The sequence below is a fragment of the Ptychodera flava genome, chromosome 6 (assembly GCF_041260155.1).
Source record: "Ptychodera flava strain L36383 chromosome 6, AS_Pfla_20210202, whole genome shotgun sequence".
NCBI lineage: Eukaryota > Metazoa > Hemichordata > Enteropneusta > Ptychoderidae > Ptychodera > Ptychodera flava.
Genome location: NC_091933.1, coordinates 17,629,088 through 17,656,539, shown reverse-complemented (window position 1 = coordinate 17,656,539; position 27,452 = coordinate 17,629,088). Strand labels below are relative to the sequence as shown.

General features: G+C 37.8%; 1 protein-coding gene across 2 annotated transcripts; it reads right to left on the bottom strand.

Moving 5' to 3' along the window:
• Positions 1 to 301: 301 nt before the first annotated feature.
• LOC139135020 (transient receptor potential cation channel subfamily V member 5-like) lies at positions 302 to 27,337 on the bottom strand. Of its 2 annotated transcripts, none has more exons than XM_070702183.1 (18): positions 26,703 to 27,337; positions 18,153 to 18,265; positions 17,750 to 17,955; positions 12,757 to 12,955; positions 12,010 to 12,341; positions 11,417 to 11,642; positions 9,751 to 9,866; positions 9,217 to 9,330; positions 8,884 to 8,988; positions 8,372 to 8,523; positions 7,619 to 7,728; positions 6,844 to 6,944; positions 5,327 to 5,344; positions 4,050 to 4,149; positions 3,626 to 3,687; positions 3,112 to 3,206; positions 2,076 to 2,217; positions 302 to 1,041 (listed from the first exon to the last, which is right to left on the bottom strand). In XM_070702183.1, the coding sequence occupies exons 2-18, from the start codon at positions 18,259 to 18,261 to the stop codon at positions 853 to 855; spliced, it is 2,376 nt and encodes a 791-aa protein (XP_070558284.1). In that variant the 5' UTR covers positions 18,262 to 18,265; positions 26,703 to 27,337; the 3' UTR covers positions 302 to 852. The 2 variants fall into 2 exon arrangements, with proteins under 2 accessions (XP_070558284.1, XP_070558285.1); XM_070702184.1 differs by having other exon boundaries at positions 18,156 to 18,265.
• Between the last annotated feature and the right edge of the window lie 115 nt (positions 27,338 to 27,452).

Genomic DNA, 27,452 nt, shown 5'->3' with positions numbered 1-27,452 from the left:
TTAAACACATTGCTCGTCAGGTCTACAGCCCTTAATGTCAACCAAAGGCTACCAACGGCTACATCATACACTTGAATGACCTTGATCTACTATACCATGGTTGCTAATCGGCTGCCTTCATTCAGTTACAAGATATGATGAGCAATATGATTCTATTCAAGTTTGAGGGTTACTGAAAGAATGAGACCAGATCACCGCGTTATAAGCCGAGCATGATTTTATAAAGTTTATGAAGTTGTCGAAAATATACACATATTTATACTTTTTACGACACCAAAGACATATGACATGTGGTCATGATTACATATGAATATAATGCGGTGAAAACGACAGTAATATTGAAATACCAAACAGAAACAATAACACAAAGACCACAAATATACATATTCGATTGAAATCACCACAACCATGCAATGGTAATCAACAGTGACCATGTATATAATCGTGCTGTATCCGGCAAAGCCATGCAAGGGGTGGCGGGTAAATTTTCTTTAGCCTGATGTGCAGTGAAATGCCGCTAAGTGTGCCATTATGCAAACATTTCAGACCTACTAATACCTTGATAAGGGTCTTCCCAAACAAACTGTCCTGACTCCCGACATAATCCCTGCACAACGAATACCAAGCATTGCGATGTTGTTTTACTTAAAGCGGCGGACAAAATCTACCGGTTGTGTTTAGCCCATGTTCGTGACCAATGATTAAATCAGCGTTTGTAGGATAAAGCTTTATCTTGGTATTAACTATTTTTCACTGAATAACCTTGCCATATATCGAATGATACATTTCTTATTTGAGTCAGGACAACAAATCGTCTTTGTTGACGCAACTAAAATAAATCTGATACGACATTTATTTACTGTTTTTTCCACAACTCAGTTTATCTAACTTCTTGGCCACCATAAAAAGCCCTTCGGTTATACCATTTTCTAGAGCAGATCCTGGCAATTTTTCAACCAATTGGCCCCAGCGACCCCTTACTTGCTCTGTCGTCTCGGCATGCTGTCTTTTTGGCTGTTTACACTTAGCTTTTGGAATCACCTAGAAGACAGAGGAAAATGAAACGTTTGTGTCTCTACAAAATCGGCATATATCAGTGTACACACCATGATATGATACCATGCACATCTACAAAATAACTTTTAATACTAAGCGATTACCTGAAGATCGGCTTGTATGAGTTGAATCGTGCCATTAAAACTATTCGAGAAATGACGCGAAGTTATACAATAAGATTTAACGGCACATAAGTACTCTTAGACGAAGTAAATGTCTTGTATCATATACAGTGGTTTCTCGACTTGCGACTCTCGCGATAAGTCCGAGCATAGGGTAAGTAAAATATTACAGGTGACATCTACCTGTTTATTAAATACGCAAAAGCTGTTAATTACCCAGCAATGACCCTGAGTGTTACGTAGGGAACCTACATAAAAGTTTAACTGAGTGAAAATAGAATCAGGTACTGAGCACAGTACGACTGTGAAGACATATGTATTGGATAAAATTAAGCCAACTTTACGATACGACAAGGGAAATTATACTCTCTAGTGCACACATATCCATATAAATACCATGCCTTATGCACTAATTCAAAAGTTTTTTTTTTCAGTCTGTCTGTTCCAAAATTAACTTCAATCGTTTTTCTTATATCTAGTAAATTCAGCTCTCATAATGCCGTTTACCCCTGTGTAACCATTTTCACTATGCCGTTATGTCTATTGTTGTCATTAAATTTGTACATTATCTCCAATAAAGCAGGTATTGATTTAGGGCGATTTCCAAGCCCAATGGCTAAACTCTAAGGGATATCACAGGGTAATTCACAACTTGGACCTATCACTGAAAATGTGTACTTAACCTACACTTGCTCCAAGTCTGTGGGCATATAAGTATCAAAACATATAATAAATTTAAGGACTGAACATCAGCAAACCTACGCGCTAATGGTAGGCTTGGCCCACAGCTAGTAACTCAGCTGCCGAGGAAAGCTAGGCGACTGGGGGCAGTCTATACTTAACCGTGAGATGATTCTTTTCATATTTTTAGAGTGCAAATGTGTTTAAAATGTTTACCTTCCAATGTTGCAGGGAAAGTCTTTCCCGTGCGGAAGAGCTGCCAATCTTTTTCTGCAATCGTGCCTTGGGAGTTGGCCTCAGAATCGTTAAGGAATCGCCGTTGTCTTTCGGATCTCGGTTCACACATGCTAGTGTCCCACTATTGATCATCAAAAATATCAGGGAATATCTGTGAGTTGCATAGGTACTATACTAGCTTCACTATCATAGGCTAGTTGTATGCATGATGGCAGAAGGTTATTGCGATTTATTCTCAGTCTAATGTTGTGCGGTGACTATTTTGAATATAGCCAATTGCTCGAAGATGCTACATTCGTTTCGAAAATCAGGCCTACTTCATTGCTTCCTAATGTTGCTTGATTTTGTACTTTTTTACTAATCTGCAGTTCCTCCGCTAACTGTGTACTTTGCATGGTATTTCAAAACAGAACATATGTTACATATCATACCAATGACTTGTTTCCGGTGTGAGGAAAAAACGAACGACACGTGAGTATACAGCAATCACGATTAGTGAGCGGCCTTAATCTAAATATTGGGAAGCAATATCATCAAACTTAGGTAAATAGTATCCTATCTCATTGTCACCCTTTTGGACGTGTGCCTTTGTGAAAAGTTGACTTCGGTAACTTTCCAGGAAACGAAAGAGTTCAACTGGAGTTCAGTGCTTGAAAACTGTGATGCAAACCTGAAAAGTTACTTCTGAGGTCAACCAGAAACAGATGAAGAATGGCGAGATGTTTGTAGTTTAACTCAGAACTAACAGTTCTGATCTAAATCGCATTTTAAAATAATATAGCACTATCTTTATGCTTCAACTATACATATGTATCTACTGCTTAGTCAAATTCTGACAAACGTCATACTTGTAGACAAGCTCAGATATCGAAGTTGGTATACTTATGACCAACATCGGAGGTTTTTCTTAAAGAGGTATGGTAACATTTGTTTTTGACCTTGCTTTTCGTATAACTTACTCAAGTATACGCTTTATGTTTGCAAAATTAAAAAAGTTTAGTCAATGCATTATTACCTGACATCTTCTGCCGCAGTGGCATAATGTTTTCGGTACTTTCTTAGTTCTGCTTGGCTACAAGAATGCTCCAAAACCATGATTAATCTGGCTTTCTGTTTAAAAAAATCATTTTATATGTCCTAATCACACAAAAAAACCATTTCAACGGAAAATTTAAACCTCTTTTGTGAAGGGGCCGTGGTCAAACTTGTAAAAATTCATAGCAGCTTTTTGACTGGGTGCATCGTCCTTCAAATTTTGAACACATGCACGACACTTCAGTGAAGGTTTGTGGCTAGGTACCTAACCGTGGACATATGTAACGGTATAGAATAGCTTTGAAGCTGAGTACATGTACTATTTTACATGTAAGGTAATATTAGGAAGATAGTAAACCAATGTGTTTAAACACTGTATGTCTTAAGTACGTCATAATTTATGTTCCAGACGTACACATCATACTTCCAGTAGCAACTTCACGAGCGACGTTTTGTTATATTCAGCAAAGGCAATTAGTTCTGAGTTCTCTTACCTGTAAGATCCATTCTCTGCCGGCACGCTCTTCGATTTTATGGTTTGATTGCGTCATCTTAGCTGTACAGCGATTTAAAATTAGTACATGTTTTAACCGAAATACCGAACGTCATGTCATGGTATCGGCATGCAAAGTAGTCATACAGTTTACCAATGTCACATTAATCAGTCAATCAATCAATCAATTATTCACATGTTTAGTTAGTCAATCTATCTATTGGGCAAACGATCAAATACATTAGTAAATACTTATTTAAATTAATTAATTTCTCTCTAAGAACCTGATTTCTGACTTACAACTGTATGTGTACAGATGCAACGAATTCATCTGTTACGTAAAAGCTTTTAACTTATTACTGAACGAGTTACTGATACATCAAAACATGTTGTGTAATAAATCGATTGAACAGAATTTGACTTACCGATCAACATATTTCTGAATAAGATTGGAATAAAAAGCATGAAAACAGCAAATAAAATTCCCGTCATGATAGGTCGTCTACTCAGTTCTAATTCGTCATTCTGAAAATTCGGAAAATGTACGATAAAGGTAAGTACATGTATGTTTGTTGTAGTAAGTACAGGTGCAAAGGACAAAGAAATATTTAAGAATCTTTTTCGTTTTTTTGTACAGTAACACTGAAGTTCTATAAAAATATACCTGTTTCTGGAGATATGTTAGATCATAGAGAAAGATAGATAGTCTATATGTTACTCTGTGGTTAGATATTCAATTTGATTTTCGTTTAACGTGCTTACAAATGATGTATTGTATGCTGATCAGATGCTGATAGTAAGCTTAAGTACATTTAACCATCGGCTTATTTTTGAGAAATCTTCATTACCGCAAAGTTATTAGACTTTTAGCTCAGATCTTAATCGCCGTGAATCTATTTAAGATGTCTGTTTGCTTTGTTGATTTAGTGTAAAGTATCTTAAAATCTCCAGATTAATAGTTAGAGCTAATACTTTTTCGTAAGTATAGTTCTACGGACGATTGCATGAAATTGCATATATAAAAGGCTGGCTGGTGCGGACAAGTCATGCGATAATTTTGATTTAATAATGATTTGCTTACAGTTCAGCTGTAGGAATGGAACTAAAATACCTGAATGAAAAAGATCATGAATGGAACTCAAATAGATACTTGTAGAAAGCTTTCCTTCACCGTCAAATTTCTGGTGTAATCGTAAACCAATAACCATTTTAATCATCGGATTTGAGATGATGATGGCCAAGTGACTACGTATTTAAAATATAAGCCATGAGTTTTTTTTGTATTTTTATTGTATTTTTTAATTTTTTTGATATCAGCACATGGTATTATGAATATATAGAAGTTAGCAAAACGTTATACGATATCGCTATTTGGATTGATGAAACTGGTGGTGCTTTTGATAGTGTCTATCTGGCAAGTTGAACTTGGTGCAACACGGAAGCATATTAAATCATTCAGATCATTAATAATATGTTGATCTTTCAATTTCGACTGCCATCGCAGTCATTGTGTCAGTTATATAAAAATCCGTTTTCTGAAAGTCTCCCAACATCTAGTCAATAGGCTGCATGGAAACCGTTCCGCAGAAACTTTCATATGATGTGTGTGCTAGTTGCATTAACAATAATTGACGTACAGATCGTACCGTACACATCAATGGCCAAATCTTCGCCACAAATGTCAGATGATTTACATACTTACTAGTCCACTGATCAGAATCTAAAATCAAAAAATTAAAAAAAGAATACATTTAATGTCTACAGTATTACTAGAACTTTTTCGAATCATTAAGCCAAACGGAGAGAGAACTGTTGCAGGCTTCTGAACTTACAATCCCATGATCTTTAGAATCTTCATTTGTCTAGTGTCTGTCTTCCTTTATTTTGCAATTTTGCAGAAGATTACATGAACTGATTAAATGTTTTTCCTGGGAAAAATGTATTCTATAGGATATTTTGTCCATACCTTTGATCCTAACAATTATAGTATGTCATTTCTCCTTAGTATATCATGGCAAAAGTGGGTAATGATTCGTATGTAATTGAAGTGAGCCTCACATTAGAGGCAAGCTCCCTTTTGGTCGTAAATAGCTTTTCTTGATTTGACTGCCAACAGTCCCTTGTGCCTTTTCTGTTTCTCATTGGTGTAGTATCTCGCACATACGACGGTGGGGGAACGGAAGCGAAAGCAAGGACTGACACAAGGGACTGTCCTCCCTCGCACGGTTTGGTTCCCATTATTACTCCTGAGATATGACATCGAGAACAGGGCGGAGGCAAAGGAAGAAATTGCCTAGAGTTCATAAGTGCAAGTGAGACCATATATGTCGTGTCGACTTGTCTTGTGTCTGAGAACAGCAGCTGTATATTTAGGATGCGTGGTGCATCCACTAATGTTACATGCAATTCAGTAAAAACTTTAACATGTCCCGCCTTAAGCCTACCAGTGGCGACAGTAATTCAGACATCTTCTCCGGCAGCATAGCCATCAATAACTTGTATCGAAAGTCTTTGCAGAGCGAATATCCGAGGTCTTCCAGGGCATTACCGTAGTAAAGCTCCTTCGCTGTCGCCATGTTGCGATACTATTTCAAGCTGGCCATGACGTGACCAGCTGACATACGACCCGCTTCACCTGTCAATTATTTCCTCTGCGTTCGAATACAACAGGGGTTTCCCTGTTGTTGTCGTTGAGGGTGCAGCGGGGGACAGCAGTCCCTCGTGCATCGCACTCGGAATGCCTAGCTCGCGCCTTCGGCGCTACACTTGCGATTCCCGCGCCGTCGTATGTGCTAGAGACTACACCAGTAGGAAACAGAAAAATTACAAGGGATTGTCGACATTCTAGGATTTGTAAAATGTACTAGCTAAAGCCGATGATAGCATCTTGCTACCATATACACATTACTTATCCCCGATTAATGACGAAATTATTCCATAGTCGAGGTTTTTCCCTGTACATTTGCAGGACATTTGCCAATCACGACAAGAACAAGGTTGCAGCTCCTTGAGAAGTTATTGGAGAGAATTACGAGCTGAATTGGATTTTGAACAACATTTTCTTAATCATTTCAAGGGGAAATTGTGGTCATATTGTTTCCTGGTTCTGATACCAAGGTATTTTTTGTAAACTTAACAATTAGATTCACTCGACTAGCTTTCGCTGGTTTTCATTTTAGCATATTATTGTGACAGCGTGTGTGGCAATGACATTCTTACCTCAAATTCATCGAAGGTCATGTGAAACAGATACATCCAGCTGCCGTAGAATGTACCAAATGATTCAATCCCATTCATGTCCTTATATGGAAAAAAGAAAACTGCAAGCCAAAAGAGACAGGAAGTGAATCATGAACCTATGGGTAGGTCATAGAAATTGACTTGCAATTCTATGTATTTTAGCTGCGTTCGTAGAAATGGTAAAAACATTTATTTTTTGCTGAGATAATGAGACGATAAGCATTTATTCCAAATCCAATGTTCCCACTCGTATTTATGTGTATCTCCTGTGTGTATGCATGCATTTACATATTTTGGTTGAATGTAAAGAACATTAACGATTCATGGCGAAGTTCACGACTTATTAATGTACGATCACTGTTTTTCTAAATGTTTATGTAAATGAAACAAGATCAACCTATAAGTCCAGAATGAGACCGCGGTTAATTGGTTTTCGTCCGATGAGGTCCGTGGTATCGGTGAACATAAAAAGAAGTTAGTCTTTTTTTCAGAAATGGGAAATTGAATATGTTTTTTCAACAGCGTTAACGTTGGAATAGTGGCCATAATTTTCTATGTCGCACACTGCAAATTTCACAGTGACCTCTGATGGTTATTCTGGATAATGACAGAAAATGGTCTAAGGATGGCTATGGGAAAAATGAGCCAATATTTAAACATTACAGTGTCGTGACGAGAAATAATGGCACATGGCATTGCGAGACAAAGAGCAACATATCAACAAGGAAGAAAAAAGTAAATCACAGGTACTAACCGGGACAGAGGATGGAGATTATTGTAATCCAAAGCAGAATAAACGGCCAAACGTCTTCGATGGCCATCTGGTGGATTGTAACTACGGATGGTCCGAGACTCTCTGTTCCCCTGCAATGTGAATCATAACAATTCAGCTACTTACGTGCTCTACTAATCTCAGCCGACTTAAGTACACGGTGTATTTGAAATTGTATAAGTGGGAGTTAACGTAACATAACTGCAGCGTTAAAATTGAATTTATGCGATGATTTATTAACAACAATACAGGGGAATACTAGTCGCTTTTGAAGATGGGTAGGGGAGCATTATTTGTTCCGCTGGTCCTCTTAGAATTAGTCAATAACTTTTTCTTTCTTTTACTACCAGGGAAATATCCATTTGTGCAAGTATACGCGTAAGTATATGCGCGCATGAAACGGAAATGAGGCAATGTGGAAGTATTGCGGACAGTGGGAGCGGAAAACCCTTATGACTAATACAAACGTTTAGTGTCGGGAAAAAAATAACTGCAAGGGGCTGTTAAAGGCTCAACACGCAAGTTAAAGCTGAACATAAAAAGATCAATTGATGTCTCGCCGCAGTATTCCAAACTCATGATATTGCTTGTTGAAAATCTACATAAATCAATGGTACAGTGTTGTAATTCTGAAACCGTCATTCGCTAGTAATATTGCTGAAGCAATTTTAAAATATTAGGATTTTGATTAACGAATATTTTTATGGTGTCAAACCAATATAAATAGTGGCTCACCTAAAGAAAAACAACATGTAGCTATAAGCCAATGGAATAGCTACAGTCATCAGATGATCTTCTAAGTAACGTTGTGATAACAACCGTAACGGCAAACAGAGGAGAAATAGGATACATGACAGCAGAAATACGGATCTTTCGGGCATGAAGCGCTGTAAGAGAAGTGTTCTTCAGTCAGTAAAATGGAACTTGGCATTTAAGTTTTGATGAGATGAGAAAGTTTGTAACACGTACAATAATAGTGGGCGGAAAATTGAGGTATTCGAGCAATGTGGACATGAGATTCTAATCGCAGCTGATATCTACAGAGCTATCGTGGTAATAACTCGTATAGACACGTACATTTCAGTTTCAACTGTCTTCAACAAACTGATGGATAAATATGTGAAGGTACCGAGTGCGCAGTAGAAAAATATGAGTATATTATGTACGATTAATACAAGTTTGCAAATTTGTGTGATTTAATAGGTATTATTTTCATAGCAAATTATACCATCTTTACTAGTACTCACCATCAATTTCCAATACCTTGCCTTCAAAGCTGCGATGTTGCAGCATTCCCAGGCCAGGTATATTATACAGGCAAACAGTACTATCGATTCGGCTACATATCGAACCTGTTTTGGATGTTTATAAACATGACATCACCATCTTAAAATGGTATTAAACATGCATTACGAACGTGTATAATTTCTTTGATGACAATATTTAATATTATAATAAACATGTTTTCAGTTCTGAGTTTTTTCAAAGTTAATAGTTTGAAAGACGCTGTCTTCTGTGACTAATGCTCAAATTTTGAATTTTGCCGTAAAAGTTTCTGCATTTTTGAAAATATTACCTACTATGCTTTTTACGTCCATGCCATGCAACAAGTCACCATCCGGTCGTAGGTACACGGCTGTACTTATCGCGATGAGATGGATAAGTGCAAGGAAGAAATGGATCTGTAACTTTTTCTATCATGAGGTAAAAAGGATACTAGTTTATGTTTAAGTATAAATAGCGTATTCTTTTTTACTTAACAAGGGCAATAATTTGATACAAAATTATTGCGCCAGTTTGCTTTTTTACGGAACTTTTACAAATAAAACATTTGAGCGTCTTCTTTCTGTTGTTTATTGAAAAAAGAACGGTGTTTGTCCTTAAAAATGTTTCTGATGAGATGTTAATAGAATATCTTTGCTTGTACATATTCATCATATCGAAATGCGTATACATTTTAAGATACAAAAAGTGAGGATGTTATGAATGGCAAGATGACTAACAACACGAATGTCCAGGGGTAGCGTTTACAGTATGTCAGTTCATATACAATCCATATTGTCAACATTGACATCCAGGTCACTAGGTTGTCAATGTACACGATGGTACGTTACCTTGGCGAATGTGTCCCACTTTTCCTTTATCAGGTGATAAATCACGCCATCCTCAATCAGGTCCAAATGATCATCTGGGTCACCGAAGACAATCCATCGCAAGGCTGATTTGGTATCTGTGAGAGGAGGGAGAGTGTCCAACAATATCGATAAAAGAGGAGTCCATGACTGTTAAAAAGAGCTGTTGCATCGGCAGCGGTACGTACTTTGTACATACACCCAAGTAGTTCTCTGAATAAAACGACTGGACCTAACAAGCTTACTAGAAGCAATTGAAGTATGAGTCAAGATGTTGTAGTACACGTTAGCCTTCAAAGGCAATTAGGGAGCCGTCATTATTTACGGCCTGGGGGGTCGGAGGAATTGGTTTCGAAACTCCAAAATTTCGAGTACCCCCCTGCCAACCATGACGTGTTTGAGTACCCCCCCCCCCTCTCTCTGGTATAGGTCTTTGTCGGAAGGAGGTTCCAATTGCTGTGGCAGGGGCTGATGTACAGGTCTGTATCCAGTGCTCTGGTGACATGCAGTTATTCTGTAGGATTTTTTTCAAGAGGGGGAAGATGTGGTGCGAAAGCACCACAAGAGACCGCATAAGCGGAGGTCAGGAGGTCAGGAGGGGGTGTCCCCCCTCCTGCCATTGGAGCTTTTGAAAAATAGAGGTTAAAATGGTGTTATTTGGTGGCACTTGGGGAGTATTTTTTTCGTATAAAAAACTCAAAGGAAAATAAATCTGAGACAGTATTCCAAAACTTATATTTCAGTGCACTGATTTCAACTATATTTTTTGAAACCGGAAATATAGCGACAGACATACATTTATTCACATTTATTATTTATTATTATTTTCTTGCAATAAAAGATGGGTTTGTTGTCAAGGCATTCAACTGGTTTTAAACTTTATAGCATCAGAATAAGCTTGCTTTACACATTTTCCCCTATCGGTAACCTATACAATGTAGAATATAGAAAGCAGACGTTTCTCATTAATGATCAGGCAAGTATATCAATCTTTAATAAGGAAATACTGAAAAATGTACTCAGTACTAGCCTCTAACATAAGGCTTGCCACGTCGAATAGCTGATCATTCTCGTCTGAAGATCACAATAACGTGAAACACATAGTGTAATGAGATTTTAGTTTCTACTTGAAACCACCTGTATTATGATTTATATATATATATATATATATATATATATATATATATATATATATATATATTATGTGTGTGTGTGTGTGTGTGTGTGTGTGTGTGTACACAAATACCGGGTATGAATATACATATCTTTACTATTATTGTTGTATTAATTCGTAACTCCACTAAATGCTTCAATACATGTCAACAAAATTGAGTAGCCCCCCCTTTCTTGTTCTCCACTTTTGAGCAACCCCCCTTGTAGCTTTCGATTTTTTGAGTGACCCCCCTCAGATTCCTCCGACCCCCCCCCCAGGCCATAAATAATGACGGCTCCCTTATTGTACAAATTGAGGACACTGCTGCAACCGCAAGGTATTCGGGCGTTCAAATTGTCCGCGAAATACCTTACTTGACACCTTGATAGTTTATAAGGAAATGATTGCTCCATGTAGATTCCTGCCTGTTGCAACCGCTTCGGTTGATGAACACCTAAGTTAAAGGTTAATTTGACATAAAGTAAGAATGCTTACCTAGTTTTCCATCTTTTGTGATACTATCGACTTCTTCAAGAGGGTGACTGACGCACTGCACTGGCCCAAATTCATAAAGTGTTTTACTTCTGTATTTCAGCATTTCATTGAAAATTTCACCGCGTCCGTCTTTACAGACAATTTCAAACACAGTCAGATCATCCTCGTTTTTAAGAGATAAATTTAGAGGCCTGGTCTTGTTGTTCATGATAATTTTACATATTTCCTATAAAAGATCACATACTAGAGTTTGTGCTTCTAGTATGACCCTATTGTGGGGAAAGCCGCTGATGGGCGATACATCATCTATATCATACTTTAAGATAAAAATAATGTATTCAAATATCAGCATTTTAGATTTACGTCACGATTTGTTTCTTTCTTGCTTTTATTGTTCATTGGTCGAATTAGGTTCGATGTCATTTCCATCATATGGGAAAATCATTGAGCATACGTTATAGTAAAAAGTGTAGAAATGAATGTTATGGGGACACGAACTTTGGCATTGAGAAAGTTTACAAGAAAGTTGATATAGTGAATCGTTCAGGGGGTTCAATATCATGGAAACTAAGTTCCAGTGGTGTTAAACTTACCAATCTGTTATAAATAGCTGCCATGTGAAGGGCGGTATTACGATTACGGTGCGAATCTTGTGTATTTTGATCCACTTGTTCGTCCTTCTTTAACTGGATAAGATAGTTATAGATGTCGACATAGCCGAATGACGCAGCAAAATGAATGGGATATTCACCATAGTCAGCCTTTTCAAAGTAATCACTACATTTAACAGAGAGACTATCTTTTCGGCTTTTGTGTTTTAAAAAACTGCCTATTGCTCGCCGGTCAACGTTTGCGCCGTTTTCGATGAGCATTTTCACCGTCTCAAGATCATTGTTCATAACTGCCAAGTGCAAAAAGCCTAGTCCTGTGAATAAATTGAAAAGCGTGAGCGCGGGGGTATGTTTTGACTCCGTAAAATTTTCTGATAGCTGAGCATCAATTCTATCTCTGATCTGATATCAATTTTGCGTTGTGATTTTTGCACGACTCTAATAATTCATTAAATCCAGTAAATGCAGCAGATGTACGAAATGCAATTTATAAATTAAACACAACATTATACTAAAAACAATTATGCACAATATTAACGCAAAAATTAATTTACTACAAAATAGACATTATTAAGAATAACACACAGTTAGAGGCCTATATCTTTAGTCTAAGATGGGGTTTTGCTTCAGAGGATCTGCAAATAATTAAGGGTTGCTGAATATATATTGCAGATCAGGTGCTGTCCATTGATAACACTCGGGGAGAGATGTCCAATGTCTCTCACTCACCATGCTTTTCCTTCTCATAGGTAAACAATACAACCTCTGGGTACACGTCTGAAAAAACCTTTACCACCCTATTGAGAGATTTTGTGCTTTCTAAACAACAGACATGGAAAACGGTTTGTTCGAAATCACCACGCATATTTCCTTTACGCTGTTCATTTGGAGGCGCATTCCTGTCCAAGTCTTTCCAGTCGTAATCGGCCTGAAAGTATCAAATTGGAAAATAAAGAGTCTTTGTGTGTTTAGAATGGCTGGTAGATTTTCAATTTTTTCATTTTTTACACATGATTATTACTTGTTTGAATAGAAGGAGAATCTGGCTGTCAAAGACAAAATCACCTGAAATGCCACTAGTTGAAGATAAACGTTTCTATGCATTATTCTGTCATTATCCAATGAATAATTGAACAGAAAAAATTGTTACGTTGAGGCACAAGCCAATAGTCTTAGCTCATTAAACCAGAATGCAACTGAAAATGCACATGTTGAAATTCTGTGTAAATTTACACTTAAAAGCTAAATTTACGTAGTTAATTAGATGTGCAAATTTCAATCATGACGTTAAATGCAGTACGTCTTTCAGTTCTCCTGTAAGTTTGTATAAGCAATATCTATACAATGTCAACAAATTTGATGCAAGTGTCATGCAAATGTCATAAACTTTGCAATTCTGATAGAAGCTGAATGGACTTTTTAAATTTTTCGTGCTATATATTATAGCAAATTTGCGATTTCTTCTTGAACTCTACAGGATGTTGAAGGGACGCGGTCAGAAAAAAATTGGAAAGACTTAGCTCGTTACTTAACCGCTCTTCAAAGGGTGGGAATTTAGTGCATTATGTGTACATACATGCAGGCATATATAATATGACTGTTGGACATCGACCATCTGTACATGTATCTATCGTGTAGTGGATCAGCAATAGTTAAAGGGCAAGGGTTGAGGTTTATGCAGAAAAAGTAATACACGCAACACGGAGAAGTCTACTAGAATTACACTTGCCAGTAGCATTGCTGGAGCCCAAACCGGTAAGCCAAGAAGTACTCATGAGGGAAGCACACAAATGAGTGGCTGATGCTATGCTGGAATTACAAACTCAATGGGGAAAACTCCAAAAGATTAACACAAGTTGGCTTAAATACGTTAGTACGAGGTAACGTCATCAAAATTAACTCGACTCTAAAGACCTACACTAAAAACCTGAGACACGGTTTTAGAGACAACCTATTCGACAAATATCTGTGAAAATCTGGTGGACTTCTGTTCACGCGTTCTCGAGTTAAACTATTTTGGGCGTGCTACAAAGTGACAAAATGCCGAACTGAGAAAAGGGCGATTTAGTAAATTGCTTCGGTTTTTCCGTCATGAATGGCCATAAACAATTTACTCGACTGATAAAACACAAAAACAAGATAGTGCTATCAACGTTTTAGCCCAAACAGTATTTTCACTCACTGAAATCAGTGTCAGTGGTTAAAATAAGGCTAAAAACGGTGATTTTCGTGAGCGATGTTTCCTCTCAGAGTTTATGTACACAGTGGCCGATGACTAAATAAACTTGAGGAGTGCCCATGCAGGAAGGGATTATGCATAATTATGACGGATTAGCTGTAAGATTGGCTGTAGTATGATCCTTTGTCTGACATTCTCAGGCTATATTTTACACTCGTGGACATCGGTGTGGTTGTTTTGGACTTTCGATGACCCCTCTTTCGTTTTCTTCCTTTCACGATGCTGTTTCTGTCTCTGCCTTGGATGCTAAACATGTACGGGTACGTCGCGGTATTCATGTATTCGCCATCGCTATGTGGCCTCCAGTGGAACGTACCATTTATGTATACGGGACGGCCGGAGCTTCTCCAAGAGTTGTTGAACATTAAGACATGTACTAGTATCCACTGCTCCAGGTGAGTTTTCAAACGTGCCAAAGTGTCTCAAATAAAACATTCTGTATGTGGCAAAAGCAACTGCAAATATACGGCTCGCCGACACGACTCGTCTAACTCGGATTATGCTGCTGTCTTAGGATTCTGATCAAAACTACTGACTGCCAAGATGATCATTGAAACACGGTCCCTCCACAAAAACGTCAATGGGAGAACGATCTCTGAAAAGCGAACGTGACATTTACGTTTTATCACTTTTATTTAATAATGACTACAGGTCCTGCCATTACTCATGCTGTAGATTGTAACACTCGATATATGCTGCTATTTGCGATCCGTACAAACCTGAAATTGAATCGTCAAAAATTTCACGTCTGGCCTCGATGTCGCTAATACTCAGAAGTTGCCATCTTTTGGGAGCGGCCACCCCTATGAAAAAACGTACGGTCCACTGTTCTGCGCCTGTTCGATACACATACACACGATGGTCCTGACACACGCAGTTACGGTAGGTGTCAATGGGAATTTCACAGCGGACGCTGTCCAAGTGCATGCGACAATACAGTGACGCTGCCGCTTAGCTAAACCACAGAGAAACATGGACAGAGTCGCAACGGGTATTGTTTAAGGCGTGAAGCGGTTACGTAACCCATCCATGTTCGCCTCACCTCAGGTTGCTCTCGCCTCTCTTTTCCGAAGAGTGCCGACCATGCATCCTTCGGTAATTTTCGGATTTTCGCCGACTGTTAAGCGAAAGTATGTTCGGCAAAGTTTGTGTTGTTGTTGTCGTGTGGTGCTGAGCGAAATTGACGTGCTGGCGAAAACGGGAGTGTTTTGAGCTTCAGGAAAGTGAGTTTTACCGTTTTAAAAATTCCTCTCATATTTTTATGAATATATAATGAGTGTGTTTGAACCAAATTTGAAAGTCTTTTATCGATACTCTCTGGTTTTACTCAATGGTTTACGGTCAGTCATACCGTCTTTTACACATGCGTCAAGGAAGGACATGTTTATGAAACTGCTGGCGTGTTATGTTTTGATTGGCGTGAAGCAGTGTTTCTGGCCTGAGAGCTCACAAAGTAACTATGGTTGCTACGCGACTGGAAGTATGATGCCATCTCGTCGTATTTTTCGCATAATCTCGTGCAATTATCAACCACAAACAAAACGTCCAAAAAGTTTAACACCTTTGAAGCTCATTTTAGTATGAAAAGCCAATAGTCTACCGAGACGACCATGGAACAAAAGGCATGCCGCGTTTCCAGTCTGTCCATACTATTTGTCTGTGGCTTAACCCTTGCCAATCAAGACTTAGCGGTAGCTTAAAATGCAGAAACGTGCATCTATTTCTCTTGTAAATTTTTATCGCAAAATTTCAGCCAGAAACAGAAAATGTCAGACCAAGATATTCTTCACACTTGAAGATCAATATTACAGGAATACTTTTCAGGGAAAAAAAAATATTTTCGTGATTTCGACATAAAATACCCCGGTAAATGTGGAAAGCTACTTTAAACTGAATCAATCACGACGTCATTCAAACTCTGTTCCATCAACTCAATTCTAAAAATGATTGGAGTTTGCCAAATTCTAAGAACGGTACCTTTATGCTACCTTTTTTACATGTTTTGCCTTTTGCATGCATATTTGAAAGGTCAAATATTGATGGTTAATATTTCGAAAATACATGAAATATCATGGTGTGAAGTCATAACGTTGTCCTAACCAATTTTGAATTGCAAATATCAACAAGTGCATTTGTTTTGTAATATGATCCAATGGGTTCAATATGTGTCATAATTGTGTATGTGTGCTTGAAATACCTACTTAGACAAGCATCAGCTAACTAGCTTTACATTACCGGTAGTTACTAGAACTCTAAACCATAACATCCATTATGCTGTACGACAAATTCAAAAAGCGACATATTAAATAATTCTAGTGGCGTCTTGAACCTTTGACCAAACCTGCATCAACCTGGTTGGCGAAAGGACAGTATACTTAGTCTAGCACAAACACACCGGCATATCCATTTTTCTGTAAGGTGATCGGAATAGAGCAGTTCGACCGCCAACCTCTAGCAATGCCTTGATCTTTAATACGCGACCATACCAGATATGATAAAGAAGGCACTATGGGATGCCCCAGTTTGTTGCATGATTCGGCTTAATTAGAAGTGTTTTATGTATAAATTGTATAAATTTGTGAATGTCAAAGGCTGTTATTTTTGAACATTTTCAAGTGTCTTCAAATATCGACTAAAAACAACAGCCTCGCCAGTGTATTTTGGCAGTGACGGTTACATTTCTGTTATGATGGTAGCGATATATTGTTCGCGAATTCACATAAATTCGCACAGCATTCAGAAGGACTCTTTTTATCTTTCCCGTAAACCACAAACGCGATGGCTAAAAGTGTTTGTTTTTAGGTACCCCCCTTGATGTCCTTCAAAATAAAATTATGTTTGTACATATGTAGTTTTGTCTTAAGTTCTCCGTTTCAGACTGAACTAAACCACGAGTTATTTTGCAACCAGCGGCAGGACACAACTAATTTTCAGATGGTAGGGCCCAAAGATTATCCTGTTTAATTAAAATCGTTATTCAAGTTACGATTATAATGTTTGCTTATTTCTTCTCCTTCTAGTCAAACAGTTCATTTCCAAAACTTCTTGTCTGATAGTTTTTACGTTCAGTAAATGCATTTTTGACGTTTTCGTTCACTTTTTCCTCTATGTACGCCCGTTAAATACATCATATTCGAACACGTTTTTTGTCATAGTATGATTTAAACATGTGCTACAGTGGTCTTCATGTTTAATTTCGGCTGAAATTTGCTGACACTAATAGCTTCCAATAATTTTCTAATAGGGAGTACTATGCATATACTGTTATATAATTGAGAGAAAATATATAGAATTTTCCCTTGTGTATTCAATTGAAAATGATATAAATTACATTGTATTAGTTTATCTGATATTACAACTACTAAATCCCATTCCGCCATAAAATCCATTATATTTCATGTTGCGTAATTCAAAGAAAGTCACGATATCGTGAAAGATTTGAGATTTATTTTAATGCATCGATGAACATTATTAAATTCTTACCTTCATTTCTCGAGATTCTTCATCCGTAGGGGAAAAGCATTCTTCTAGTATTTCTCTCAGGTCTTTTGCGATCTTATCAGTTTTATGCTGGTCATATAACTTCAGAAACTTTTCATTGTCCAGCTTTGTCAACTTGTAGAGATCATACGCCTCGTATTGCCTCTTCCAGTACCTAGTAGGTCCACCGTTGGCATTCACCATTGTATCTGACGAGAGAGAGAGAGAGAGAGAGAGAGAGAGAGAGAGAGAGAGAGAGAGAGAGAGAGAGAGAGAGAGAGAGAGAGAGATGTATCATTCTAAGGGCGAGAGATTCGCCTTGCACCCTACAAGATTGGTAATTTCATTCATTGCAATCAGCATTACTGGGGAAAAGTTAGCCTAGGATACTGCAAGATGTACGCACTACCTCTCGTAGAAGACTGATCAGGTTCATCTTCAATATTTGTCAACTCTAAGAGTTCATTCTCATTATGTTGCTCCTTCTGGTCTTCATTTGATTCTCCACTCGGCATTTTGCTTTTATCAGAAATACGAGAGAGAGAGAGAGAGAGACAGACAGACAGACAGACAGACAGAGAGAGAGAGAGAGAGACAGAGATACGAGAGAGAGAGAGAGAGAGACAGACAGACAGACAGACAGACAGACAGAGAGAGAGAGAGAGAGACAGAGAGGGATTAGTAAGGCTACCATTGACAGCACATACCCTTGACACAGTTGATGGAAGGGAAGGGGTATACACCGCTACATTTCGTCGCATATTTTATAAGGAAGAGTGTCCAAAGCAGTGCAGGAATATTTTTAAAAATGATGATTTTGTGCGTGGTCATGGAGTAGCTGAGGTGCTCTTGGCAGTGTTGGAAATTAACCTTGAGCCAGTAAAGCAATTACTTTTTATCAGACTGAGCACTACCAGTAAAGGGTTATACTGGCTTAAACAATCCAATGGAATAAGAAACCATCAACGATGACAATTTATTTATTTATTTATTTATTTATTTATTTATTTATTTATTTACTTACTATTTATTTATTTATTTATTTATTCATTTATTTTCTTTATTTATTTATTTATTTATTTATTTATTTATTTATTTATTTATTTATTTATTTATTTATTTATTTATTTATTTATTTATGAGCCAGTAGGTTGCCCCAATTACAAGTTCATTTCATAAAGGAAAGAGAAAAGATAAAACTGACAAAGAAAAACAACTTGAAACTTTATAAAGAAAAACAAGAAAGTCTAACACGACAAAAATGGACAATGGAAACAAAATATAAACTAATATAAGATAAAAACAAGTAAAAATAGGTTAGACCATGTATAAATCAGTCAATTGCGTCTAAAAGTAATAAAATTACCAGAAATATCTAATTTTTTTTCATTAAAAATAGTATTAAAAAAGTTTTGGCTCCATGATAAAAAAGAATATTTTAATATGTTCTTACGATAAGAAGCAGGTCTAAAAAGAAGTGTACGACGCAGAGCTACAGGGGGAGTGTAAAAATTAATCTGTGCAAGTACATCTGATATATTGTAATTATAGTTTACAATTTTATACAGGAACGTAGTATCTAAAAATGCCCGTATGCTCTATAATGTGGGCAGCTGAAATTTTTTACAAAGGTTCTTGTACATTTCATCAGAATATGATTGTGAGGATCGGTAGGAAAGATGTTTTAAAAAAATTTTCTGGACTCTCTCCATTTTCACAATCAAGTAGTTTGGTGAGGAGACCAAACTTGAGGACAATACTCTAGATGGCTTCTGATGAGAGAGACGTACAAAGTTGCCAACACATTGGTACTGTTAAAATGTTTACATGTTCGTTTAACAATTCCTAGCCTTTTGAACGTCTTGGTTACAATGTGATTGATATGTGTGCCCCAGTGAAGTTTACTCGTCAAGAAGACACCGAGATCCTTCACACATTGTGAACGACTTATGGTTGTGCGCTTGTTGAATCTATATGGAAAGGTAATGGCAGCCCGTTTCGTGGTAAAATAAATCACAGAGCATTTCCCATAATTAAGTGTTAATTTCCAATTGTCTGCCCACTTAACAATAAGGCAAGAAATCTATCAGCTGACTATAATAATGGTAAAATTTATGTATGAGAAAGTCTGGCTCCTAAGTGAGAACATTGTCATTTTAAGAGTGAGATACGGTTATTAATCAGATTTTTCCACCACGAAACATCAAACTGTCATATATTTTCATCCTTTGATTCTAAGGAAAGGGTGGTTCACAAACTCGCAGCTCCCTCACAAGTTCCATTCCGTTGTTACTATTTATCTTCTGTAATCAGATGAAGACGGCGTTATGATTCAATCTTAACATGCCTGGAATTGCAGTTGCCGTTAACTTCATGTGTACTGATTGTCAATTCCCTTGTTTTAGTCATTCTCACGGTACTGTCGACATTTTTGTGTAGCAAACGTCCTGGTTTCTGCTTCATTCCCAACCCCCAGGCCATACCTGCGACTCCATTACCTACCCCCGGGCTTCTCAGTAGGCTTGGTGTCTAAGTTGCGTCAACTAACCTCCAGGTCATGTGGCCAGAGTCCCCGATTCCCGATTCTCGATTCCCGATTCATTTTTTCCCGACGAACCCCATTTATCATGTTTCGTTTTGGGTCTTGCTTCATCCCCCTCCCACCGTGCATCTGCGACTCCACCGCCTGACCCAGTACCTCCCCCCAACGGGCTCTTGTATGCCAGGTGTTTAATTTCCGTCACCTACCCCTATGTCACACTGGTTGGACCACTTCCCCAATTCAAGAGACACGAGTACGATGTACCTTCAAATTGTTTGAAGGGACATCAACCACTACCGTCCAGGCTTGTATAAGCATAATTCACAACCTCCTTTCTTTCTTATTTCCTTCCTTCATTAAATATGGGACCTTCGGTCTTGTCTGCGACAAGACAATTACTTCAGTTTGGGCAGAGGACAAATCCGACCTATTTCGCTCATCTCTTTCCTCGCATCCCTTGGTCAAAGTAGGAAGCCAGACCGCAAGTCTGCCCTTATCAAAATATTCATCCCTTGTATTTTGTATTTCACAGTATTTTACTTTGCGAATGCATCAATACATTCTCGAAAGCTCAACTGCTTCGAGTATTTTGCGTGTTGATAAATTGTTCCATTCACCAGGGATTACAAATAGGGGAACCTTAAAGGGACAAAATCGGCCATTTTTCATTAATTTTGGTTTGATGCGAGAGACTACTAATATTGTTTGACATGTCGAAAGATACTGAATGAATGGGTGACCATGCATATATTCGACCCCAGTTTTAGACATGATCAATGAAACCATCGCGAAAATGAAGGAGAAAACATAATATTTAACGAAACAGAGTACATCGATTAATACAGCAGAAACAAAGAGGTGATTAACTATGCAAAAATAGGTGTTGTGAAGTGCACTTACGACAGGAAAGTAAACGAAGCCGTCACATAAATTGTCCTCAGTAATCAAAAAGACAATGAAAAGTATAAACATGCGGTTCCTCCCAAAACAAAATACGCACGCTCAATTTTTTACTCAGTGTATGGATATGTGAAGCGCCATCAACGTCAATAAATCTTATCAGGCGCCCAATAATCAATGGTCGTTCATTCTCATCACAAAAAATGTCGGAATATATAAACTATTTCATAAAACAGGTCGTCTAGAAAAAAAACCAACCAACATTAGAGACAATTTCCACAATCAACAAATCAATACAAATCAAGTACCTGCAGATTCCTTACTTGTGATATTGGACGTCGTGTGAATTTTCTATATCACAACACAATCTGACGAATCAGAGCAGCTATTCCTAAACTTGATTTGGTTTCAGCTGTGAACAATTTCAAAATAGTATAACTATCAACGAATTGAGGCCTTTCTCCCTTTAGTTTTGCCACACATGACTTATGACTTTAATTGAATGATATACTACCCGTAACATCAAAGGGGAGCGTTTCGACAGTTTGCAACAATCATAAATTGTAGTCGCAGTGAGTGTAAAAGTATCAACGTTTTAGTTGTTTTGACGGTTAGCGCAGTGAGTGGCGACAAAAGTTGCTACAATGACAGTTTCTATCAAAACGCTGTTCACAATACCTAGGCCCCTGACACGAGTTCAAACAAACACGTTTGCACATTCTCCGACAGAATGTTGCTTGCAGGTAAATTTGCTACACGCCAGGGTAGGAATATCGCTCAGGGAAACCCATCAGTGAAGATCTAGGTAACCTCCTTGTGAACCACATCAGACAAAATGATGTCGACAAATTTACTGGTAACGTGTCGAGAGTGGTGATTCAGGACACCGCCAAAAAGTTTTCCGGGTACAGTGTAAAAAGGATCTATGTAGAAAATGGAACTTGCTTTCCTGGAATATCTAAAGACGGAAGACCCGTCAATCACGTACAAAGCCTTGAAACAGCAGCTAGAGAGGTTTTCACCAACAGTCGCCTCGACTATAACGATATGAAGGGCGGTCAAATCGAATGACTGAATTTTCATTGAACAGTGGATCGGAAGTGTTTTCACGCATGTGCTAAAAAGCGATAATGACATTTTTTGTTGGTGGGAAACGACTTGAATGACTTTAATCGCTTTATTGCATAATTTATATTATAGCTTTGTCAATACCAGTGAATTTTGTGACGTCATATCCATGCATTATTACTGATAATGTATTCCATTATTCAGCATTGCGGCCTCACAGCGAGCAAGTTTTTTTTTTTGAAAACGAAAAAAGGACTGCGCATTTAAAAGGAGGGAAAATATCGGATAAATTCACAAAACTATAAATCTTGATAATGGTGCACAATATTGATAATAATGTCTTATTGTACGATTTATCACATTTTTTGAGTCCTCACGCACGCACTTGCCGTCTGTCTGGCTGGCGCTCAGCATGCAGTCCCCGTCCGATACGCAGGTTGTACTATTACGTTTGTTTACAACATGGTTCGCTTCCTTGCCGTATAGGTGAAACAGAACTCAGTACGTTTGCAAACTCCTAGACGATACTGGGTTTGACACATGGCATATTATGTATGTCAGTGGCCATGTAAACGATGCAAGCGTGAAAGGCTACTCGAACTAGCCGTAAACGGGCCAACAACGGCAGCTTGCTGTCATCAACCTCGGCCGGAAGTGTCTACGGATATACTACGGAGCCATTCAAAGTCTCGTTCCAAGGTCAGCTACTACCAACAATCATGACGACCGTGGACTCTCCGTTGATCTAGCATCTCGGCCACCTAATTCTGATGCACTGACTGTAATCAGAGACAACTTTAATTCATCGTTTTTTTTCCTCCATGTCTGTGATTTTACCTTGCCTTGTACTCGATATCGCGACGGTACAGAAACCCTCCAGTATGTTTGTCAACTGTACCATGGGACTGTACCTTTCAAGTACCCGTTTACGTCAAGTTCTGTCGTTCGCCGAAATAAATTTAAAATAGCTCTTCTCAAGAAGCCATCGAAAATTAAATTTATAGACACAATTATTATTGAAATATAAACATTTGAATAACAATGTTGAACTCTGTTGATATCGTTTGCAATGAATGCTGTACTTCTAGCGACATAATAATGATCGTATTGAATGCAGCTCGCTGATCGCTGATGTCGATGCATGAACATTCCGTTTTCTTCATCTCTGGCATTTCACCGTGTCTACTTTTTGAATGGCATGATATTTAAAGGTGATGTTTCAAGTTTGATATAGACGGTAGGGATGCAGTTACTTTTCATTTCCTTCGAAAATACATCGTTTTTCAATTCAAAATGAACCGTGAAAGTGCTGATCATTTTTTGTGCTGAACGTGCGTGTTCAGTGCAGTGCACTGTGCAGTGTGGAGTGCATGTAATATGTACAGTCAGGGCCGATCATGCTGGACGACGCTCACTGGCTTCAATCTCAGTTTAAATTTCCTTTTTTATTCGTTTTCTACAACTACAAATTCACTGGCATTGCCAAAACTATAAAATAATAGCAATAATGCACCCCTCCCGGCCCATAATGGACTCAAGCAAACTTTGCACTCCATAATGTACTCGGCTTTGCCTCGTACATTATGTCGCGCAAAGTTTGCTTTCGTCCATTATGGGCCGGGAGGGGGTGCATTATTGCTTAAACAACACACTTCGGAAAGTGCGGTATAGCAAGAACAAAACTAAACATGCCATAAAACATTATTATCTATGTCTTTACCTGCAGCTGACTGAAAAGCACGGAGTAAAATGTTACAATATGTGTATCAATAGCTTTGCGCTAAACGTCAAAACAACCAAACATTGATACTTTATACACTCAATGCGTACAAAAGAAACGACTGTGGCAAACAGTCAAAACGCTCCACTTTCGTGTTACGGGTAGTATTCTAGAAACAAACATACAGTTGCAGCAAGGATTCATTTCATTTTACAATGATCTTGAATGATCAACAATTGTAGAACCACACAAAAGCAGGATCCAATTCTGGAAATCTTACGAATATACAAAAAAGGGAGAGATTACGAGAGATTACACAAAGGCAACTTATACATTAAAATGTCTTTCAAGAGACATGCGCCGGGCCGCCCCAAAAGCACGTTTGAAGACTTCATTAGGGGTAAATTTCAGATATGCGCCCACGTATAACAACTGTTGGGCAAAAACTACAAGAACCTAAGCTAATAATCAGAAATAAAACAAAAATGTATGAGAAACTGAACAAACCGAGCGAGAAAATTATCTCAAATACAACCATCGTAACCAAGGCAAAAACACATAGTAAGTTATTCGACCCGACATAACAAACGGTTTCCAAAGGGCCAACAATAGCATACAGGAGAAACAGTAAAGGGATACATCGATCGAAACCAAAATTAACAAATCAATAAACATAGTAGAAAAAAAATAAGTAGTGAAAAAAACGAAAGAATCTCTGGCAACTAACATGTAATGTGCACTCTTCTTACAGCCCTTTCAGAAAAACAACATTGAGTCAATTACGGATATTTACAATAACACAACAGGGATAATTGTACTAAATGAAGCAAGTAATGAATATATATTCAGAGTCCCGCAATGGTGAAATGGATCACAAATTAAACAACTGCATGACATTTTTCCCCATAGAGTAAACACGGGAATGGCGGCCATTTTGACTTTCAAATATCGGTACATGTTAGGTAATTAGTTCACTAGTAGCAAATTTTGCAGGGTGACCCCCCAAATTTTATTCTTGATTTAGTAGCAGAAAGTTTGAAAGTTACTTTTAGGAAAGTCTCAGCAAAAGTTTAATTCTTTCGCTTTCGAGGCGCGTACTACCATAATAACTTGTCGTGGGTTTGTCATTCAAAGTACAATTAATAAACATTTTAACCATAAATAGAAAAAGGTGAAATGCTCGGGGTAAAATATCTTAATTATGTTTAGAACCATAGTTTGATCAGTAGGTTCTTTGAAGCATGCATAAAGCAAAACATCAAATTTAGCGCATATGGCTAATACATAAATTGGATTTGGTACTTAGAATTTGAGTTTAATGCATTCGGACGATCCAATCGCAATTCATCTAATCATCAGAGGTAGATTTTTTTTTATTAGCTTCAGGGGCTCAAAGCTTCACACCAACATTTCAAGTTTGCTGACACAACTTCTGGTTGTTTGTGTGTATGTTTGTTCATTTGGAGGAAGTTCGACAATTAACATTTGTTAGGAGACCAAGTCAGAACTCTAACTCTGTAGCAGGTTTTACTTATCTGCGTCACAATCAAGAAAACCAGGTTTTCAAGGGCGTGTAATGAAGTACTGGCCTGGGAGTAAACCAGCAATAAAACGATTTAACAAGAAGACGAGTATGTTAGGAGTCGTAAAATAATTTTCACCCAGTTGACCTCCATCAGGAATGGTACGTCATGACTGCGAGTTGACCATTAAGAGTCGCGCGAATGACTAACACGTGATGACGCCCTCACAAGTGCCCTCAAGTATACGACAGCTCAAGTTACCCGTAAATTGCCACATTTATATAACGTAGGAAGCTATTGCAGGCCTCATTGTTTTATTAAGTGCAATGTTACCCTTGTATATATAACAGCAAACGATAAATTTTAGTTTGTTTCTGCTCTATGATATATTTTACTCTACGAGTCAGCACCTTTGTTTATGACATAAAGTCACTTCGATCGCAAATACGTCGGCAAGCTTAGCAGGTAAAATGTACCTATGATATGAATAAGTCAAGACCGCAATTTAATTGTTGTCTTGGAAAGTTTAATAGTTGGTTAAGGATAACTGTGCTGATGAGTAGACTCAAATTCGCAAGGTTCTTGCTTTTGAGCAAGAATGCACCGGTTCATAATAGCAGAGAAGAGACTAAAAAGCGAAAAAAATGATAATTACAGACTAATTAATATTTTCTCTGATGTATAAATGTGATCACTCTGCTTTTTGCTAAAGTTTCAGAATACAGATCAATAATTATGATCCAGAGTAACGTTTTCGATTCCCCTAATTTATGATCATGTTCATACACTAAATAAAAAAACTGATGAAGCGACTTTGGAGAACACTGTAACATCGCAGAAATGTTCGTCATTGTAACACTGTCCAAATTAGACACTTTCCAAATGGAGGGACAACCAGAACGCAAATTGCTGCCCAAAATAACATTTACAGAATAATGATATGTAAATCTCTCACATTAACAAAGGGTACTATGTTTAATGACGAACAGAATAATCTTTTGAGATTTCGTAGTTTTGAATCTTTGTTTAACAATCAACGATAATGTGTGTGTCGATTAATAACCAGTTGGGCTGGTACGATCATAGCGCAACAGATTTTACAATTGAAAAGAACAGTGTACACCAGAAAAACACATATGATGCGAATTTTTAAACTCAGACAACTATGAGAAACATTTACGCGAGTTTTTACAGATGACTTACTTATGTTGATGTACAGACTCCGAGCTCTCCTTTCCTAGAGGATGCAAGCTTCAGCAACTCTGAGTAGTGTCCCAGATCTAACTGAGAATGTTGTACGTCTGTATAATATATGCTATGCCTAGGTTACAGCACAGCGTCGTCGCGATTTTTGACAAGCAACTTTTACGTCAAATCGGAACAATACAATTTTCCATCGAAAGGAAGGATTGCGCTGTCATTACCATATAAAGAAAGTCTGTCATCTAAACAGTATAATTTCAGCAAATCAGGTCTTGACAACCCTAAAGTCCAAAGGACCTCCCCCTATGATGCTACACCGTTACAGCAAATCATGTAGTGCTAGCAAGGGTAGGAGGGCTGTAGATTCGTACGTAATTTATGTTCTATTGTTACGAAAGAAAAAAAGGCGTTGAAGCAATTTTCTTTAAAATAAATTCATTAAAATTAATAACTAAATTTAGGGGGTGAATTCAATAAAAATTACAATGCAGACGAAATATTACTTATCTCAGCTGGGATGGCACAAAACTCCAAGTGTTCAGAGCGTTGAGTGTAGACAGGCACACTGATGGGTCAGGAAGTCCTTTGGTTTGCAGGCTTGGTGTAGATCCGAATCGTGCAGAGTTCACAGTGAGTGTGAAGGTCTTGAAAAGTCCGAAACGTCTTTAAGTAAACACTGAAGTGATCCCGAAAGTCGAAGTGAAAATCTGTACCATCCAGTATTTATACTAAAAAGCTGATATCCAGAAG

Excerpts from the sequence above, each read along its gene's own strand:
- LOC139135020 (XM_070702183.1), bottom strand. The coding sequence starts at position 18,261 with ATGCCGAGTGGAGAATCAAATGAAGACCAGAAGGAGCAACATAATGAG. Across the intron at positions 3,688-4,049 it reads ATTCAGAAATATGTTGATCG|CTAAGATGACGCAATCAAAC; the intron begins GTAAGTCAAATT and ends ATCGCTGTACAG. Across the intron at positions 1,042-2,075 it reads TTTCCCTGCAACATTGGAAG|GTGATTCCAAAAGCTAAGTG; the intron begins GTAAACATTTTA and ends TCTGTCTTCTAG.